We start from the raw sequence: 19,746 nt of genomic DNA, 5'->3' as shown, positions 1-19,746 counted from the left end.
TGTTTCTGTCAGGATTTTGGACTAGTCTTTCCTGTTGAGCAGTGGGAGGTTGCTCTGGTCTTTGAGGTTCCTCACAAAGTTGAGAGGATTGTATAATTAAAGCTGCAACAGGAAAGTTTAGAACAATTAATGCGAAACGTGGGTTAGTAATAAAATACATGAAAGAGAAAAATTAAATGCGAACGGTAACAAAAAAATCATAGCCATATAATTGAAAATCAATGGGTACGTTCCGTAACACTTTAAAAAGTAATTTTTTATTTTTTTAATAAAAAATCTGAAAATATTATATGAAAACGCGTTTGGTAAGTCACTTTCTCTTCTTTTTTTTTAATTTAAAATTAAAATTAAGTAAATTTTGAAAACATAATTTTGTTGCTTTTAATTTTTTTTAAAAATACTTTTTTCATTTCTTTATTTCCCGTCTTCCTCAAGCAGCACTACACCAATTCCTCAAGTTTCTTCTTCTCTCACCCATGGCTTCCACTCTCCACTTAGATTTCTTCAGATTTCTTTAGGTAAGATTATCGTATCTTTCTCTCATGTCTTTATGATCTATTGCACACTCTCTCTCTCTCTCTTTCACTCTATTTCAATTACAATCTCATGTGTCTAAGGTCTAAGCTAATGCAAAATACCTCAATCTATAAAATTTAGCCAAAATTTAGACTCATGCCAATTCTCTTCCTCTTATTCTTCTTCCATCGATATCTCCTTTGAGAGGCTCCTCGACTCCAAGACCTCATATTCAGATCAGACTTAGCTCATCGATCGCGTCTTTTGGTCTTTTGGGAGTGTACTACTATAGTGGTTCTATTTGGTTTTCTTCTCTAAAAAAGTAATTCCCTCATTCCTCATTTTGCTATGGATTCTAGTGGTACACTAATCATTGCCCTTATTTGTTTTCTTATTTATCTATTCTTTTCTCTCCTTTTGTTTTGCTGAAATTATTGTCGTTTGGGTGAGATTTCAGTGATGGGATTTCAAGGGAGTGAAGATAGTAAAGTGTTGGTACTCAGTGATTCCAATACACAAGCATTCAAAGAGGAAGCTTCACATTTGTACTTAATTTTTTTGTTGATAAGTAATTTAATTCTACTGTTATCTACCAATCATTCTGGTTAGACCCTTTTCAAGATTTTGTTATGCATATATGTTAAGAAGAATGGGCTTGAACTAGAATGACTTGTGAGAATAGCTTACTTGGGGAAATGAGAGCCTGAGTTTTTACAGTGTGACTTTGTGTGTGCTCTTATGTTATTCAACCCTCACAAAATATATATATGTTCACATCGATCTGTTTAGACATTTTGTCTTTTATGTTACTCATTTATTGCTGATAGAGAGAGGTTTTGAGTTTTTTTTCTCTTCGTGGGTCAAAATTCAGATCTTTTGTGGGAAATTGGATGGGAATTCCATTAGCTTCTTAAAACATGGGGCTCAACTAGTTAATTTGATATTTCTTCATCTGTTTTTTACTTCTTCTTTCTATCTATGTAATGAAACAAGTGAGTGAGTATTTGGTAGCTTGGCTTTTAAGAAACCTGATTTTAGATGTGAAGTAGGAAGAGAATGATAGGCATGAAGTCCTCTGTTCTTCAATCTACATCTTACTCTTTCTATATTCTATTTTATGCATTGGCAGCTTTCCAGATAAAAAAAAGTTAAGGAAAATGAGTTTGGTAGTTTCATGGATGCATCAAACTGTGTCAAACAGGTATGAAAACCACTCACTTTTTCTTTTTCTTAGCTCTTCATATCTGTCACTGAGCTCATCACTGCCATACTTGAAGCATTTATGATTGATACAGTAATCCATCATTTTGTTCATTGGCTTGTTGGTTTAAAGTATTGTTATTAAGCTCATAAGGATTCTAAAAAAAATTAATATCTTGTGTACAAATTCTGCACCTTGAAACAAGATTACAAGACCAATTTGAAAATTATGTTTTCATTTGAAAATTATAGGTGGATGTAGACCTCAGTTATAACCATAACAGATCATTTGAACTGACATGCAAATATTATATAAATGAGTCAAAGCACCAAAAGTAAAAGGAAAGATTTGAGATGTTTTTCTTATGTTAGCGGTTGCATGTGTATTTTATATTGGGGTTGGATGTGGTATCGGTACAAATGTAACATTTTTCATTTTACCAATTTGTGAGAAGTTCTAGATACCTCATAACCATTCCTTTCCTTTTGGGTCAGAGTCCAGTTATTATAGCCTCTTGTGTCAATACATAAGAAGCCATAAAGTTGAGTTTATCATTATTCCTAGATTGTGCAAATGGTGACAAGGATTGAAACAGTAGATTAAACTTACTAAAACTAAGAGGGGATGATGTATACCTTATTTGCATTGGACGAATGCTGAAAGGAAATGCTTCATGTAATGGAGTGTTATAACATCACTAGTAAGAAGATGGTTGAATATAGATAGTAGAGTAAAAAGCTTCTTGTCTTCTACAAATATGCTGGTGCCACCCGAAAAATCAGCAGAGACGGGCATCATTGCTTAGTTAGAATTATTTCTAAGCTATCATCTCTTTCTATTTTTTTTAATGGCATGCTTAAGTTTTGTACTTGATTATGCAAGGAATTTTTTAGAGATTTCAAGAGATTGCAAGGATAAAAGGAAAGTGAGAAGTTTAATAGTGTCGAGAATCTTGTTGAGAGTATCTTGCTCAGTGGAGGCTCTCGAATTTCTGGTGCTTGTATTCCTTTGTAATTGAATTGAAATACTAGTGTAAATTTTCTCTTCTACTGTTCTGGTGTTTTTAATTTGGTAGTTAAAGGTAGAATAAATTTGTGAATGTAGATGTTTGATTACAAGTTACATGATTTGGAAGACAGTGTTAAAGAAGAAAGTTTTGAATTTATTATATATTTTCATTAGCTTTCATTCTTAAGTAACCGGTATATTCTAATAATTCTGATTCTGTTTTTGAAATCTTATATTTTTCCAACTACACCAAAAATTTTGAGTGGAAATTTGACATGTTTAACACTGCATTTTTTTCAGCATAGGTTTTGTAGTAGCGTAACATTACAAATTTACCATGTTTATCACTGCATTATATTTTGAGACTGAAATGGGAAAGTGTGGAAACAAGAAACTCATTCATAGATAATGATTTTCGAGATTTGAGGTTACTTAAATATTATTAATTTAATATTTTTTTATTATAATTTTCTCATATTTATTTTTAAAATAATAATAATAGTCACAAAATATATTTATTTTTTAGTTTAAAAAACTAAAAAATAAAAACATGAATTATCAAATACATTTTTATTTTTAATTTTTTCAAACAAAAAATAAAAATAAAAGTTACTAAACATTTTTTTTTGTTTTTTGTTTTCAAAAATAAAAAACAAAAATAGTTATTAAATACATGTTTATTTTTTTAAATAATAAAACAAAAATAATATTTTTGCGTTTAAAAAACAAAAAAATTTCCAAACGCCACCAATGTTTACAAAAATGTCATTTCGGGTGAGAACAAAAATGATGCCCTCACCCTCAACCTCACCTAAAAAGTATCAAATATATAAATTTCTCTACATAACTTACTTTTAAAAAAAAATTAAATTACATCGTTTAGAGAATAATAAAAATAATATTATATAACTTCCCTAAAATTCTCTCCACAAAACAACAACCGTTTAAGACTATAAAAATAAACTCAAATAAATTAATTAAAACCACACAATCTGAGAAATCTGAGAAGGTGTAATACAAATGTAAGATCACCAACAAAATATATCAGCGAAAAAAAACCATCAGCAGATATGACTAACTATTTTTAATAGATCATTAATAAACTTCAATTGAATCCATTCAACCAATAATGAAACATGTCAAAAATACTATATATTATAAACTTTTATATAAATATAATGAAAGGATCAAGTTTATTGATTATTGTGATGTGAATTATGCTTAAGACCATGACCATGTCCCAAATTGTTGAGAAATTGTTTTTAGTTTTTACCCAATTATCTTCAAAATTGACAATTTGGCCCCTCTAAATTTTTTTCTTCCTTTTAGCCTCTTAAAAGCCAACTCTGGCTCAGTGCCTGACAATCAAATCACCAACCGATTATGTGTTTAATTACTTTTGTGTTTGGATAAGATGATTTTTTTTTTTATAGTTTTAAAATAGTAGCACACTTTCCAATTTCACAGCCAAGCCCTCACGTCATCGCCACCTTCTTCTTATCTGCCCAATTCCTATTTATTTATTACAAAAACACCCTTACTGTCACAGACCCCGCAATCCGAAATCCGAATCGATCAACAATGGAGCCGGTAGCTGATGCCAATCGACGAATTTCCAGAATCTCTTCTCATCTTCTCCCTCCCAATATCCAGGTACTAATATTATGTTACTTCACGAATTCCGAAATAGAGGATCATAATTTTCCCTTTTCTTTGCATATTGATTCATTGAATCGTAAATATTCCATGTATTGATTGCTTGCTTTGGAAATTTGGGCTTAAAGATGGAGGAGGGTTGTGGTTTACGTGCGGAGAATTGCCGTGCGAAAGGCGCCGCGCCGGGATTCAAGGTTGCGGTTTTGGGAGCCGCTGGGGGCATAGGGCAACCTCTGGCCATGTTGATGAAGATGAACCCTTTGGTTTCGGTACTTCATCTATACGACGTCGTTAATAGCTCAGGCGTCACTGCTGACATCAGTCATATGGATACTGGTGCTGTGGTAAAACTACAATCCCCATTTTTCATGACTTTCATTGAGATCTTTTTAACCTTTATGAATGTTAATCTTATTGCTCTTTTTTCATAAATTCATTATCTGGGTTCCTTAAATTTTTTTTTTTTTTTTAAAATAGCAATTCTAATAAAGTAACAATGAGTTGAAACTTGAAGCTTTATATATAAATCATGGAAATTTGGTGCTAGGTGAGGGGATTCTTAGGTCAGTCCCAGTTAGAAGATGCCTTGACAGGAATGGACCTTGTAATCATTCCTGCTGGTGTTCCCCGCAAACCTGGAATGACTAGGGATGATTTGTTCAAAATCAATGCCGGCATTGTGAAGACTCTTTGTGAAGGAATTGCAAAATGTTGTCCAAATGCTATTGTTAACCTGATCAGCAATCCTGTTAACTCGACGGTTCCCATTGCCGCTGAAGTTTTCAAGAAAGCTGGTACTTTTGATCCAAAGCGCCTTTTGGGAGTTACAATGCTTGATGTTGTTAGAGCAAATACTTTTGTGGTAATGGACGTTAAACTTCACTGTTATTATGTGTTATTCTTTATTTAAAATGTTTTGTGCTTGGGATTACCATCTGACATCTGTTGAGATTTTTTGCAAGTTTATGCCTAAGATTCATACCAGTCTGTTGTCTACCATCTCTTAATTATCTTTCTGCTTTGAATTGAACCAATTAAGGGGTGGAAAATAAAATAAGCCAATTGAGTATTTGAAGTATTGTTCATTTTGTTTGAGAATTGGGTAGTAGCCAATGTGCCGCATTCTTCAGTTCTGTTCACAAGGAATGTAGACAAGGAAAAATATCATCTATCTGTATTAGAGTAATATCTTTTCTGTCACTGTCTAGGCAATGGTTTCTATTGAAAATGAAATTTATTGAATTTGGTGATTATAAGTTTGGTGTTTTTAATTGACTTTTACATCATACAAGGAAGAATATAAAATCTGATACATTATTAAGATTTTAGTTTCTTTTTTCGTTCACATGAATATTGTTTAGAAATTCTGAAGATGATAAGATAATTTTATTAAAGTAAATATAGTGGACTGTTCTTTGAGTTCTTCGTATGACCTATCTTTTAATTTGCAGGCAGAAGTTTTGGGTCTTGATCCTAGGGATGTTGATGTTCCGGTAGTTGGAGGTCATGCAGGGGTTACAATCTTACCTCTTCTGTCTCAGGTCTGAAATTACTTTGTTTTCATATTACTTATTTGTTTGCATAATTTTCAGTAGTACAATCTTCACTTGTCCAATTTTGGAAATGTAAATGCTGCCATTTTATACAGGTTAAACCTCCATGCTCTTTTAATGCTAAAGAAATTGATTACCTTACAAACCGCATCCAAAATGGCGGAACTGAGGTTGTCGAGGTAAATTTCTTTATTTCTTTTTAGTTTGATGAATGCCGTGCCTGCAGTTGCTTTGGAGGTTAGTTATTCTGTTCCGATTTTCCCAACCCCATGTAGTATGGTTTTTGGTATCTCAGTAAACCAAGTATTTGCATTAGATAAACCATTAGCAGGGTGGTTTGTATAAATCTTCATATCTTTCATCGTTATCAAATGCTTATGGCCGTTTAAATAACTCTTCTCTAGGAAAGTAAAAAAGATTAAGATTTTACCCACTGAATCAGCATTTTTTGGATTGATTAGGACTTTAACTTAACACATGTTGACTGTACAAGGCTCAACAGTCCAATTTCATTCTTTCTCGACATTAAATGTGAACTTATGCCTATCACCAAACAATCTGTAACTAAATTGTTGGCACTATGAGATATGGGTGTTTGTACAGAACCATTCGGTGCAATTCTTCTTCCGTCATATTAATGACACTTATGAAGAGTTCTTGATCCAAATTTTTCATTGTCTCCAGGCAAAAGCTGGAGCCGGATCTGCAACATTATCTATGGTAAGAAGTTTTACAAATTTGCTGCTGTTTTGTTATTTTTCTATCCGACTTCAATTGCACTTTAATCTAAACACTGTACTTGGGTAAAAAAATGCAGGCTTATGCTGCTGTCAAGTTTGCCGATGCATGCCTTCGTGGTTTGCGAGGAGATGCTGGCATTATCCAGTGTGCTTTTGTGGCTTCTCAGGCATGTATAAGTGTTTTATGGCAATAATTTTAAACTTTTTTTATTCCTGATTTGAAACACGAGATGTGAACATTCTTATATGCTCACATTCATACAAATCTTACCTATGCACGCTTTCTTTTATTGGACATGTTCTTTTGATCATCTAAACATACTATATACCTATTTGTCACAGGTGACTGAACTTCCTTTCTTTGCATCGAAAGTAAGGCTTGGCCGCAGTGGAGTGGAGGAAGTACACCCTCTTGGTCCCTTGAATGAGTACGAAAGGTCTGTAATTTCTCACTTTAAAAGGGTCTTGCACTTGACTTTTGCCTTCACTTTGTATTAAATGAAATCCCACACTGCATGAAACAGGGATGGCTTGGAGAAGGCAAAGAAAGAGTTAGCAGCAAGTATTCACAAGGGAGTTTCCTTCATCAGGAAATGAGTGAATGGAAAACATAAAAATTTCATGTCTGGGGATATTCTGGCTTGTGTTTTCTATTTACAGTGATGGAATATAAGTGGTAAGGTCTTTCTTGTATCAACCAAAATAGAGATATTTAAGCAAATGGTAGGGAGAAAAGAAAAAGAATGAGAAGTGTAGTTTGTCCAAATGTTGATGTACCAACAAATATTAGACCATGTGTATTACTTAATTGATTTCAAATAATAAATAGATAGGTGATTGAGAAATTTACATATGAAAAATAAATTTAGTTTCTATATTTATGTGAAAAAAAAATAATTAAAGTTTTCAAAACAAAAAGTTTAAAATATGGTAATAACATAAAATATAAAAAATAAATTACCATAAACCTAATTACACAATTGTCTCTTACTCTCTCCTCTCTTCCTCTCTCCTCCCCCATTTAGTTCCCTCATCTCAGATCTCTGCTGGCAATGCCACCTCCGCTGCTGCCCTCGATGGCAACGCTCCTCACCCCTCTAGTTCCCCTCTAGTTCTTCTTCTTCTTTCTTCTTTCTTTATTCTTCTTCTTCTTCTTTCTTCTTTCTTTCCTTCTTCTTTCTTCTTCTTTTTCTTTTTTCAAATCTGGTTTTATTCTTCTTTTTTCTTTTCACATCTGATTTTACCATTTCAAATCTGATTTTGCACTTCATATTTGATTTTTCTGATTTTTTTTCAACTCTATTTAAGTAACCAGGTACCATGATGTCTGATTCATTTTATTCATATCTGATTATTTTTAGACCTAGCTGTAACCAGTTACGATAACGATTAATTTAGATTTGGTTTTGTTTTCACACATGACTAATTAACTAGGTACCATGGCGACTGGTTCTTTTTTTTGTTTGTTTAGATCTCATTTTTCTTTTCAAATCTAGCTGCAACCAATTACAATTATAATCAGTTCTGATTTTTTGATTGGATCTTATTTTTTTCCAGAACTGGCTAAGTAACCGGTTACCACCGCAATTGGTTCTTTTTTTCATATTTTTTTTCAAACCTAGTTGTAAATAGTTACATTCACGACTAATTTAGTTTATTTTTTCATATCATTTTTTTCAAATCTCACTAAGTAACCAGTACAATTCAGTTGATATTTTGATAATGGTATATTACTAAAAAAAATCAAAATTATTTTTATAGTTGTAACCAGTTACTACAACACCACTTAAAAAATAAAAGTGATTTTTATAGTTGTAACAAGTTACCACACATCACTAAAAAAATTGGCAGTGGCATACGATTACTATAAAAAAAAATCAAAATTATTTTGATAGTGGTAACCGGTTACCGCGGATAAAATATTGATAGAAGAAGATAAAAAAATTGAAGAAATGTGAATAAAAAGTATGGTGATGAAGGTCTCATATTTTTTTTTTTCAGAGAATTATGTAAACAAAGTATTTTATAAAATATGAATGATAAAAAAATAATACAAATAGATTAAAATTATAAAAATAATCTCAAAACATATCAAAACTAGCTACTAAAAATGTATAAAAGATAAAATATTGTATACAAATAAAATTTTACAAATATATGGGGAAAAAAAACTCCCATAAAAATGTAAACTAAAAAAATAGAGAATTTTTCAAAAATATGACTTTTATGACATCACTGTGCAAAAATATGAGAATTATAATTTTCATAATTTGTATGGGAAAATTTATTAAAGAAAAAAATAAAGTATGGGAAACACAAGTACTAACTATTTAAAATATGGAAGGTAAATTTAAAACCAAAGCACATCAGTCAACACAGGGGTACTATTGTAAATTAACACTCCACTCTTCTCTCTCTCAAACCCCAGCCACACAAATCCTTTCTCTCACCAAACCCAGCCGCACGGTTCTCTCTCTCCCATCTTTCTTCTCTTTCCTTTTGCCCTAGCCATTGTTACAGATTTTCTAGACGCAAGTATACGCGTTCGTTTAACAAGTAATATAATGTAAGAAAGGTCGAACCCACAAAGACTGTTACCAAGTATCGATCATAAATCTTAATATTCTATTTGGTTAACGATAATTTGATTATAAGAATTACGTAGTACTATTGAAATAAGATTGTAATTGCAGGAATAAAAGATAGCAAAGGAAATAGAATTCCATAATTAAATGAACTAGGACAATTAACTTCATCTACCATCCACTTTATATTTCAGTAACACAAATTATATTATTCAATTCTCTCTCATGACAGCAGGTCAACAAAAGTAACTTATATCATTACTATGATATACAAGTCTCAACCTTATGTAAATTTTCTACATCTATGTATAAATGAACATAAGAAAGGCATTAAGTAAGACAACCCTAAAGCTACATAGACCAAATAGGTACTTTTGTCCTATATGAAATCTATGTCTATTCAATTACAGCATAATCAAAATCATATAAATCATGTAATAGATGACCAGTCAATCACAAGCATTAAGCATAAATTCGAATAGATCACAAGATAGAATAGAAATTGTAAAACTTGCATTAATTCAAAATAAAGTTTCAGGAGATTCCATTAACACCCTAGAAAAAGAGTTTAGTTCATGACAGAATTCATAATAACCATAGAAGAATTAAAAAACATTCAAATTACAGAAATTAAAAGTAGAAAAGAAGAAAAACTATGATGAGTTCTTTTATTCCACTTGCAATCCACCACAATGTGCTTCTTTCTGTCTCCTCGGTTTAATCTCCTCTCTTAAAAATGTCATTAAGAAATCTTTTATAGTCTCTAATTAATTATGTGTGAAAGGACAAAATTGCCCTTGAAAAATACCGTAAATTCTGCTTCCGTACGGACTGGAGTCACGACTCCATCTAATAGCGTCGCAGCTCTAGGTTGCTTCGAGTTCCAGATTTCGTCTTTGGAGTATGTAGCGTCGCAGCTCAATCTGGTAGCACCGTAGCTCTAATTCCCATTTTAATAGAGCCTCAGCTCTGTCTTCTTGGCGCCTATACGCTAACTTTGGCTGATTCTTTTCCCTTCTCTGTAACTCTTAGGGTCGCGACTCTACTCCATAGAGTTGCGGCTTTAATTCCAACTTTTTCACCAAATCACCAATTTGGCCCCCGGTTTCGCCCAGTTTCCATTCCTTAGCCCGTTTAACACTGTTTCTTCAAGAATTAAGCATTTTTCCTCTAATTTCAAGCTAATTCCTTAATAACCACACTTAATTCTGGAATCAAAATAAACACCCGCATAATGTCGCACAAAACCAAATAAAAGACTAAAATTGCATCTTAAAACACGCCATAAAACACATACCAAAAATAATCCTAACAAATTCCCCCAAACTTATCCTTTACTCGATAAAACCTAAACAAACCAAGTTGACAATCATAAAATAGCCTCAAAAATCATGAATACCATATGCATATAATTCTAAAGAAAAGTAACTTGCCACTTCCAATATTAATCCAGAAGTTCAATTAAAATACTTCGCCCATTCACTGTAATCCATCAATACTCATGCTCATTCACTCATAACCAATAAATGTAAACAATTGAACCAATCCATGCTTGCAAAATTCTCGCCATCAATCCACTCAACATGGTTATTCCATATGCTTGCTATACTTATTATTCTCCACTAATGTAAACAAATAAACACTTAAAAATCAATAAGAATTTACAATGCTTGTAATAGATAGCTTAGATAAAGGTGGGTGAGAAGACATTTTAAGCTCAAGTATACCATAAGCATTCAAACCAAGCAACCTATCCCTTTAACTCAACTTCACATCTCACTGTTACTCCTTTTTTTTCTTCTTTTTCAAGATTGAGAAAAGTCGACTATTTATTCATCAAATTTTTTTTCTTCTACTTTTTCAAACTACGTTTCCCCAAACATAGATTTTTGAGTAATTAACTTAAGGAATGTAGTTTAATTTGAATTCATAATTTCTTTTTTCTTTTTCTTTTTCTTTTTCTTTTTTTTATTCACCGGGTAACCACATGTTTCTACATATGTCCCTTAAACATTCACTCCCCCCTCCAATCAAAAGATATGTTTTTATGCTCATGGTATAGGACAAAGAGAATAATGAATACATGGATGCAAGTATAGGCTCAAAACATGTGTTAAACAATGAAAAATGTCAATTGTTAGGCTCAAATAGGGTAACTAGAGATAAAATACATAAGATTTAGCTTGAAAGACTCAATCGTTCCAAAGACGGCCTATATCCTCTTCTTAAGCATGTATTGTTTAGGATTTCATCTCAAAGAGCAAGCAAGTAAGTTCTAGAAAAATTTCAACTTGTACAATCCCTGGTCCAAATTCAACATGCATATACAAAGTTCAACTCCCACATTTACAGCTATGAGCAATAGTTCAAACAAGTATTCAATTAACCTCAGTAAAGCGACAAAGTATTTCAATCAAGCACACAAATTATTTTTATATGCACAACTCTTCCTTCGGATTACACAACATATCATTCACTCAATCTCATCGGCAACAAATTATCAACTTGGTTTACACTCTAACAATACTATGAAAACTAGACTTAAACACAATAATAACTAATACTAAACGTGAAAAACAACAAAGAACAACAAAGCTAAAAATAAATCTCTTCCCCCAAACTTAAGACAAACATTGTCCCTAATGTTAAACTCGAATAAAAATAAGAGACTTACCTGAAACCCCATAGGATAACATTAAAATGGAGGAGGCGGGTACTGAGTCTCGGATTCTTCTAGTGCCACGACGCTGATGTGTAGAGTCGTAGCTCTAATTCCTCCTTGAACGATGGCCTCCTCTTTGACTTCCCTAGAGCTGCAGCGCTATACCATAGAGCTGCGACTCTAATTTAAATGTTGTGGCTCATCCCCTTATGATCACATTAGAGCTGCGGCTCTAATTCAACTTTTGTGCTATTTTTTTGCCCCTTTATTTTATTTTTTTTCACGTTTTTCATGGTTCTAATTACATAAAATATTTTAAAAAAAAACTAAACAAAAATAAAATAAAATTGTTCAACTAAAAATAGCATACAAATCGAAAACAATGAAAACATAAACTTGAGATGTCTCTCAAAGGCGTTGTCGTTAACGTCATTTAGCCAAACGCTGACCTCTTTCTTAAATTCAACTCGGATCCAAACTACTCCTCATGTCCTTGAGAGCCATAGTATCACGAGAAGACGCTCATGTCTTGATATTGCACATTTTTGGAACTTTTCACCGCTCATGAAACAATCGAGCTTTATCACTAAATATCATTTTCACTTTCTGATGAACTATTCGCTTTCCACCTTTAACCATATATTTCTTCTTAGTAACTTCAAGTTTATTACCCTCACTTTCCACCACATCAACTCTACAAGTTGGAACCTCCATTGCTGCAAAAAAATTAAATGTTACCTCTTCTTTTTGCACTTGCAACTTCAACTCGCCTTTTTTCACATCTATTAAGGCCCTACTAGTTGCTAAAAATGGCCTTCCAAGAATAATTGGAATATTTTCATCTTCCTCCATATCAATAATAATAAATATGCAGGAAAAATGAATTTGTCCACCTTTACTAGAACATCTTCAATAATACCCCTAGGATGCTTTTCTGAGCGATCCGTCATTTGCAAAGACACGGTAGTAGGTCAAGCTTCTCCCAATTTTAACTTTCGAAAAATAGATAGAGGCATTAGATTTATACTAGTCCCTAAATCACATAAAGTCTTTGTCATCGCTGAACCCCCTATAGAGCATGGAATGTTGAAACTACCCGGATCTTTAAGCTTGGGAGATAGCTTCTTTTGAAGTATCCCACTGCACTCCTCAGTAAGTGCCACTGTCTCATAATTCTCTAGTTTCCTTTTCTTCGTCACAATTTCTTTCATAAACTTCACATAACTCGACATCTGTTTAAGTGTTTCGGCAAAAGGAATGTTGATGTGTAGCTTTCGAAAGTCATCCAAAATTTTAGAAAACTGCTTGTCAAGCTTATTATTTTGAAGCCTTTGAGGATATGGGATCTTTATATGGTGATCTATGCTTATTTCTGGCTGCTTTTTCTCAAGGTTCTCATTAACCTCTTCTTCAACTTTACCCTTTTTCTCATCGACCACTTTCGGTAATTGAATAGGCTTCTTACTGGGCTCTTCTAACTCCTTACCACTCCTCAAAGATATTGCATTGCATTATTCTTTTGGGTTTACCTCTGTAGTGCTTGGCAAGTTTCCTTGAGCGTGGTTTGTCATTAGGTTAGCCAACTGACCAATTTGAATCTCCAAATTTTGAATAGATGCCATTGTCTCAATCATGAATTGGTTCATTACATCAGACTGTGCTTCATAGGTATTGGCTATTGTGGTGGTCTATTTTGTGATTGATAAAACCCAGGAGGAGGCCGTGGATAGTGAGGTTAATTCTGCTGAAACTGTTGTTGACTACCCTGACCACTTGTCCAAGAAATTTTGGGTGATTCCGCCACCCTGGAATGTAACTCATGGAATATGGGTTGTTGGAGGGCCTTGGGAAGTTCCCTATTGCTTGCACTTGCTCCATAGGCATGTTGTTAAAATCCCTCGTTGTGCATTGTTTAAATAAATAAGGTCCCCCACATAACTCAAATATGACTTGCATCTGCATAACTAGAGCTTGAATACTGTTCTTCTGTAACTGTTTTGTCAATGTTGCCACTTGAGCTGACAACATCGAGATGGCATCCAATTCATGCACTCCAGCCACCTTATTAGTGGTTTCTCTTTCTGATGGCCACTGATAGTTATTCATAGTCATTTCTTCCAACAGATCATAAGCCTCATTAGCGCTCTTATTCATGAATGCTCCTCCCGACACTGCATCAATGATTGTGCGAGTAATATCGCACAAACCATTATAAAAAATATGGACTAACATCCATTTCTCGATTCAATGGTGATGTCATTTTCTTAACAACTCCTTAAACCTCTCCCACACATCATAGAACGGCTCACCTTCTCTTTGGTGAAAATTGTTGATTTCACCTCTATACCTTGCAGATAATGATGGTGGGAAAATTTTGGCAAAAAATTTCTGAGTAAGCTCCACCTAGGTTGTAATAGAGTTGGCTTCCAAAGAAATAATCCAACTCTTTGCTCGGTCCTTTAATGAAAACGGAAATAATCTCAACCTTACTGCATCATTTGTTACTCCGCTCATTTTAAATGTGGCGCAGAGTTATAAGAAATTCGCCAAATGCAAGTTTGGATCTTTCGTTGGTAATCCCCCAAACAGAACCAATGCTTGTACCATTTTCAGAATGGAGGGCTTGATCTCAAAGTTATTGGCATCAACTATTGGAGAGGTCTAATACATGTATGTGCCCCTGTAACAGTAGGTAGCACGCAATCTCTCAAACTTCTTTGTGCTGGTTGCTAAACTGGTGCCATTTGTTCAGCAACTTCTACAACACCAATATTACCAGCTTGATTCTGAGCCATTCTTTATAACCGTTTTTGTTTCTGATTTCTTCTGCAAGTTTTCTCGATTTCAGGATCAACCTGCACCCTTGATCCTGATCCCTATCGTCGCATAAACTACTTGAACACCTGAAATCACAAATTGCGAAAAACCATAATTAGAACGGTATAAAAGAAAAACAACCAGATTAGAAAAAGAATTAATTTCCTTGATATTAGTAAAAGCAATCCCCGACAATGGCGCCAAAAGCTTGTTACGAATTTTCTACAAGCAAGATACACGTTCATTTAATAAGTAATATATTGTAAGAAATGTCGAACCCACAATGATTGTTACCAACTACCAATAATTATTCCTAATATTCTAATATGATTATAAGAATTAAGTAAAACTATTGAAATAAGAATGTAATTGAAGGAATAGAAGATAGCAAAGGAAATAGAATTCAATAATTAAATGAACTAGGGCAATATACTTCATCTACCATCCACTTTATATTTCAGTAACACAAATTATACAATTCAATTCTCTCTCGTGATAGCAGGTCAACAAAGGTAACTTATATTCGTACTAGGATATACAAGTCTCAACCTTATGTAAAGTTTCTACACCTCTGTGATAAATGAACATAAGACATGCATTAAGTAAGACAACCCTAAAGCTACACAGACCAAATAGGTACTCTCGTCCTACAATGAAATCTATGTCTATTTAGTTACAACATAATCAATTCATACTTCTCAGATTTCGAATCAAAATCATGTAATAGATGACCAGTCAATCACAAACATTAAGCATAAATTCAAATAGATCACAAGATAGAATAGAAATCATAAAACTTGCATTAATTCAAAATAAAGTTTCAGGAGAATCCATTAACACCCTTGAAAAAGAGTTTAGTACATGAAAAAATTCATAATAACCATAGAAGAATATAAAAACATCCAAATTACAGAAATTAGAAGTAAAAAAGAAGAAAAACTATGATAAGTTTTTTTATTCCACTTGAAATCCTCCACAATGTGCTTCTCTTCATCTCCTTGGCTTAATCTCCTCTCTTAAAAACGTCATTAAGAAAGCTTTTATTGTCCCTAATTAATTCTGTGTGAAAGGACAAAATCGCCCTTGAAAAATACCATAAATTCTACTTCCGTACGGACTGGAGCTGCGACTCCATCTGATAGCGTCACAACTTTGGGTTGCTTCGAGTTCCAGATTTCATCTCTGGAGTATGTAGCACCGCAGCTCTAATTCCCATTTTAATAGAGCCTCAGCTCTGTCTCCCTGGCGCCTATGCGCTAACTCTGGCTGATTCTTTTCCCTTCTTTGTAACTCTTAGGGTCGCGGCTCTACACGATAGAGTTGCTGCTATAATTCCAATTTTTTCACCAAATCACCAATTTGGCCCCCGGTTTCGCACAGTTTCCATTCCTTAGCCCGTTTATCACTGTTTCTTCAAGAATTAAGCGATTTTCCTCAAATTTCAAGCTATTTCCTTAATAAGCACGCTTAATCCTTGAAACAAAATAAACATCCGCATAATATCGCACAAAACCAAATAAAATACTAAAATTGCATCTTAAAACACACCATAAAAACACATACCAAAACTAATCCTAACAGCCGTCACCTCCCTTTTTTTCCACTCGCCTGCCTCACCATCTCCACCATCTTCTCCGACCACCCACCCTCACCCCATGCGATTCACCTTAGGCCACACCTCCGCAAAACCCAGACGTGCCATCGACGAACCCAACCCCAATCCATGCATCTCTGCGCGATTCCATTAGCGAGCCCCCAAATCCAAAACGATGGGGCTAGGTTGAGGCGAGGGATGTGCTGGTGGTGGTCGAAGGTGAGGGAAAAGGCTGGTGCCTAGGCTGAGTGCGATCCGTAGTGCTCGGAGCTGCGCAAAACGATGGGGATGGCTAGGGTTGCAACGAGGTTCTGTGCGAGGGGATGGGGGGTTCTAGTGGTGGTCGGAGGCGAGGAAGGAGGGTGGTTCGTGGTCAGATCTGTTTTTTTTTTCTATTGTTAGGTTTGTGGTAAATGGCTACCTTCACGTTCTGATGTGTGTGTATATTTCTGGGTTCTTTACGGTAACTGGTTATCTATGTTACTAAAATCATACTTACTTCTTCTTCCTTTTTTAACGAAGTGTTCTTCCTCTTATTCCTTCAATTTTGATGTTTCTTTTCATTTCTAATATGAGTGACCCGTCACCCCTCTTATGGTAACTAGTTACCCTTCTTATAGCAGAATGTTACTCCTCTTAGGGTAACTGGTTACCCCTCCTGATACTTGTTATTTAATCTATCTCTAGGAATTTTTTTTACTTAACTGTGAAAAATCAAACAAGTAACTAGTTACCCTTCCTGATACATGTTATTTAACCTAGCTCTATGATTTTTTTTACATAACTGTGAAAAATTAATCAAGTAATTGGTTACCTAATCCAAGCTTTGAAAAAAAATTACAATATAAAAAAAAGGAAAAAAAATGTTTATAATAAATAAAAACAATAATAAACACAATTCATATTTCAAAAAAAAAAAATTTGCAAAACAACCAAAGCAAAATTTAATATAAAATTAATATAAAAAAAATCAAATTACAACACATACCCTTCCAAATTAATAAAACTCGATTAAGAGTAAAATTATGGCATAAACAAACTTTTATACAAAAATATGGGAAACTAAGCCCATAAAAGTGAAATTCTTAAAAAATACCATAGATTAACTTTGAGGGAAAAGGGTGGTGCCTGGGCTAAGTGCGATCCATAGTGCTCGGAGTTGCGCAAAACGATGGGGATGGCTGGGGTTACAACGGGGTTCTGCGCGAGGGGATGGGGGGTTCTGGTGGTGGTCGGTGGCGAGGAAGGAGGGTGGTTCGTGGTCAGATCTGTTTTTTTTTCTATCGTAAGGTCTGTGGTAACTGGTTACCTTCACGTTCGGAAATGTGTGTATATTTTTTGGTTCTTTATAGTAACTAGTTACCTATATTACTAAAAGCATACTTACTTCTTCTTTCTTTTTTAATGAAGTGTTCTTCCTATTTTTCCTTCAAATTTGATGTTTCTTTTCATTTCTAATATGAGTAACCCGTCACTCCTCTTATGGTAACTAGTTACCATTTTTATGGCAGAATGTTACTCCTCTTAAGGTAACTGGTTACCCCTCCTGATACTTGTTATTTAATCTTTCTCTATGACTTTTTTTACATAACTATGAAAAATCAAACAAGTAACTGGTTACCCCTCCTGATACATGTTATTTAACCTAGTTCTAGGATTTTTTTTTACATAAATATGAAAAATCAATCAAGTAATTGGCTACCTTACCCAGGCTTTGAAAAAAAATTACAATATAAAAAAAAGGAAAAAAATGTTTATAATAAATAAAAACAATAATAAACACAATTCATATTTTAAAAAAAAAATTGCAAAACAACCAAAGAAAATTATTATATAAAATTAATATAAAAAAATTCAAATAAGCAAAAAAAATCAAATTACAAACATACCCTTCCAAATTAATAAAACTCGATTAAGAATAAAATTATGGCATAAACAAACTTTTATATAAAATATGGAAAACTAAACCCATAAAAGTGAATTCTTAAAAAATATCATAGATTAACTTTTCTTGAAAAAAATCCATATTTTGCAAACTCTTTAAAAATCTCATATAAAATGTAATTTCCTAAAAAAAAAAAAAAGCTAAAAAGAACTGTCTTATTTTTCAAAGTTTATTAAAATCTCATATTTGTTGTAATTTCCTCTAGGTGAAATTTCTGCGGTCAAGCATCGGATGAGCTCTCTTAGTTTATGGATCCAAAGAACAAGAAGAGAAAATTACATCTCACAACCTATAAATAATTTTATTTACAAATTTAACGTCAAAAATTTTAATTACAAAAATAACATTTTTTTATACCGCATATAAAAATAATACACACCTCATATAAGAAGTGCTAACACTAGATACTCATTTAATTATCTGTTTTCTCTCTCTTCTCCATAACTTCAAAAAAATTATGGTCACACTGTTGATCGTTTGGGGTTAAAGAATGGTATCATCGCGACCTACTCTTCAAGGTAATCATTTTGATATGTTGAAAGTATATGTTTTCTTGTAGTTAAGGGAATCAAAAATAACTATTTGGTTGATTATAAATATCAATTAAATACTGATTAGTTATATTTTTACAAAATATATATATATTTTAGTTAATTAAATCCAACCTTATTTTTAAAATTTGGTTAATTAGTTTATGTTATGTATGAAAAGTAACTTTATAATTGCTTTTTAATTTATTTAAATTTAATTAAATCAAATAGTCATAAAAATGTACATTATTTATTATGATTTTAAAGTGACTTGTAAGTTTCTCTTTTTTGCTTAGTTAATCAGATACCTCTATAATTTACATGTAAATAGTTAATCATATATCTCTATAATTTACATGTAAAAAATATGGTTGGCCAAATCATGTATTATATATATATATTTTTAAAAAGTAACTATATAGTATACTAAATAGAACAATCGCAACCTACTCTTTAAGAGTGGTCATTTTCATATGTGGGAAATATAGGTTTTTCTGCCGTCGGCAAAGAAGATGACATGAATCAAAAGTAATATTTTAGTTTCTTTCGACTAAAAAGTATATTTTAATTTTACATTTTGAACTTATTATGTGGTATATTGAATAATAATTAATATTGTTTAAAATTAAATTTGATATTTTATGAAAAATTAACAAATTAGCATCTTATTGATATTGTAAGTATCCAAAATGTTTCTTTTATATACCTAGAAAACTGAAAAATATGGAAATGAGATTTTCCCATTTTTTTTCAAATTGAGGTAAGAATAAGTTCAGATTTCGGTATGTATGTGCTGATGTGGCATGTTAGAGCATCCCCAATGCTTGTAGCCACAGTGGTGGCTTGAGCATATTTATCATATAAAATGTCATCTTATCAATGAACAGTAAAAATTTTGTGGCAGCAGGTTGGAGAAGTTGCCAAATTCAAGCTACGCTG

General features: G+C 33.0%; 1 protein-coding gene and 1 non-coding gene across 4 annotated transcripts; both read left to right on the top strand.

Moving 5' to 3' along the window:
- The first annotated feature begins 440 nt into the window (after positions 1-440).
- LOC133807079 (malate dehydrogenase, glyoxysomal-like) lies at positions 441-7,519 on the top strand. Of its 3 annotated transcripts, none has more exons than XM_062245232.1 (12): positions 441-838; positions 974-1,061; positions 1,646-1,717; positions 4,159-4,378; positions 4,510-4,725; positions 4,929-5,243; positions 5,833-5,922; positions 6,030-6,113; positions 6,619-6,654; positions 6,752-6,841; positions 7,017-7,111; positions 7,199-7,519. In XM_062245232.1, coding segments are annotated over exons 1-12 (1,380 nt in total). In that variant the 5' UTR covers positions 441-837; the 3' UTR covers positions 7,272-7,519. The 3 variants fall into 3 exon arrangements, with proteins under 3 accessions (XP_062101216.1, XP_062101208.1, XP_062101224.1); XM_062245224.1 differs by having other exon boundaries at positions 441-877; XM_062245240.1 differs by lacking the exons at positions 441-838; positions 974-1,061 and having other exon boundaries at positions 1,676-1,717; positions 4,193-4,378.
- A 6,644-nt stretch (positions 7,520-14,163) lies between these two features.
- On the top strand, positions 14,164-14,269 carry LOC133813302 (small nucleolar RNA R71). The gene has a single exon (XR_009884329.1). It is a non-coding gene; the product is annotated as a small nucleolar RNA R71 (small nucleolar RNA).
- Positions 14,270-19,746: the final 5,477 nt, after the last annotated feature.

This window comes from Humulus lupulus, chromosome 1 (assembly GCF_963169125.1).
Source record: "Humulus lupulus chromosome 1, drHumLupu1.1, whole genome shotgun sequence".
NCBI classification, from domain to species: Eukaryota; Viridiplantae; Streptophyta; class Magnoliopsida; order Rosales; family Cannabaceae; genus Humulus; species Humulus lupulus.
This window is presented reverse-complemented; position numbering and strand designations above follow the sequence as displayed.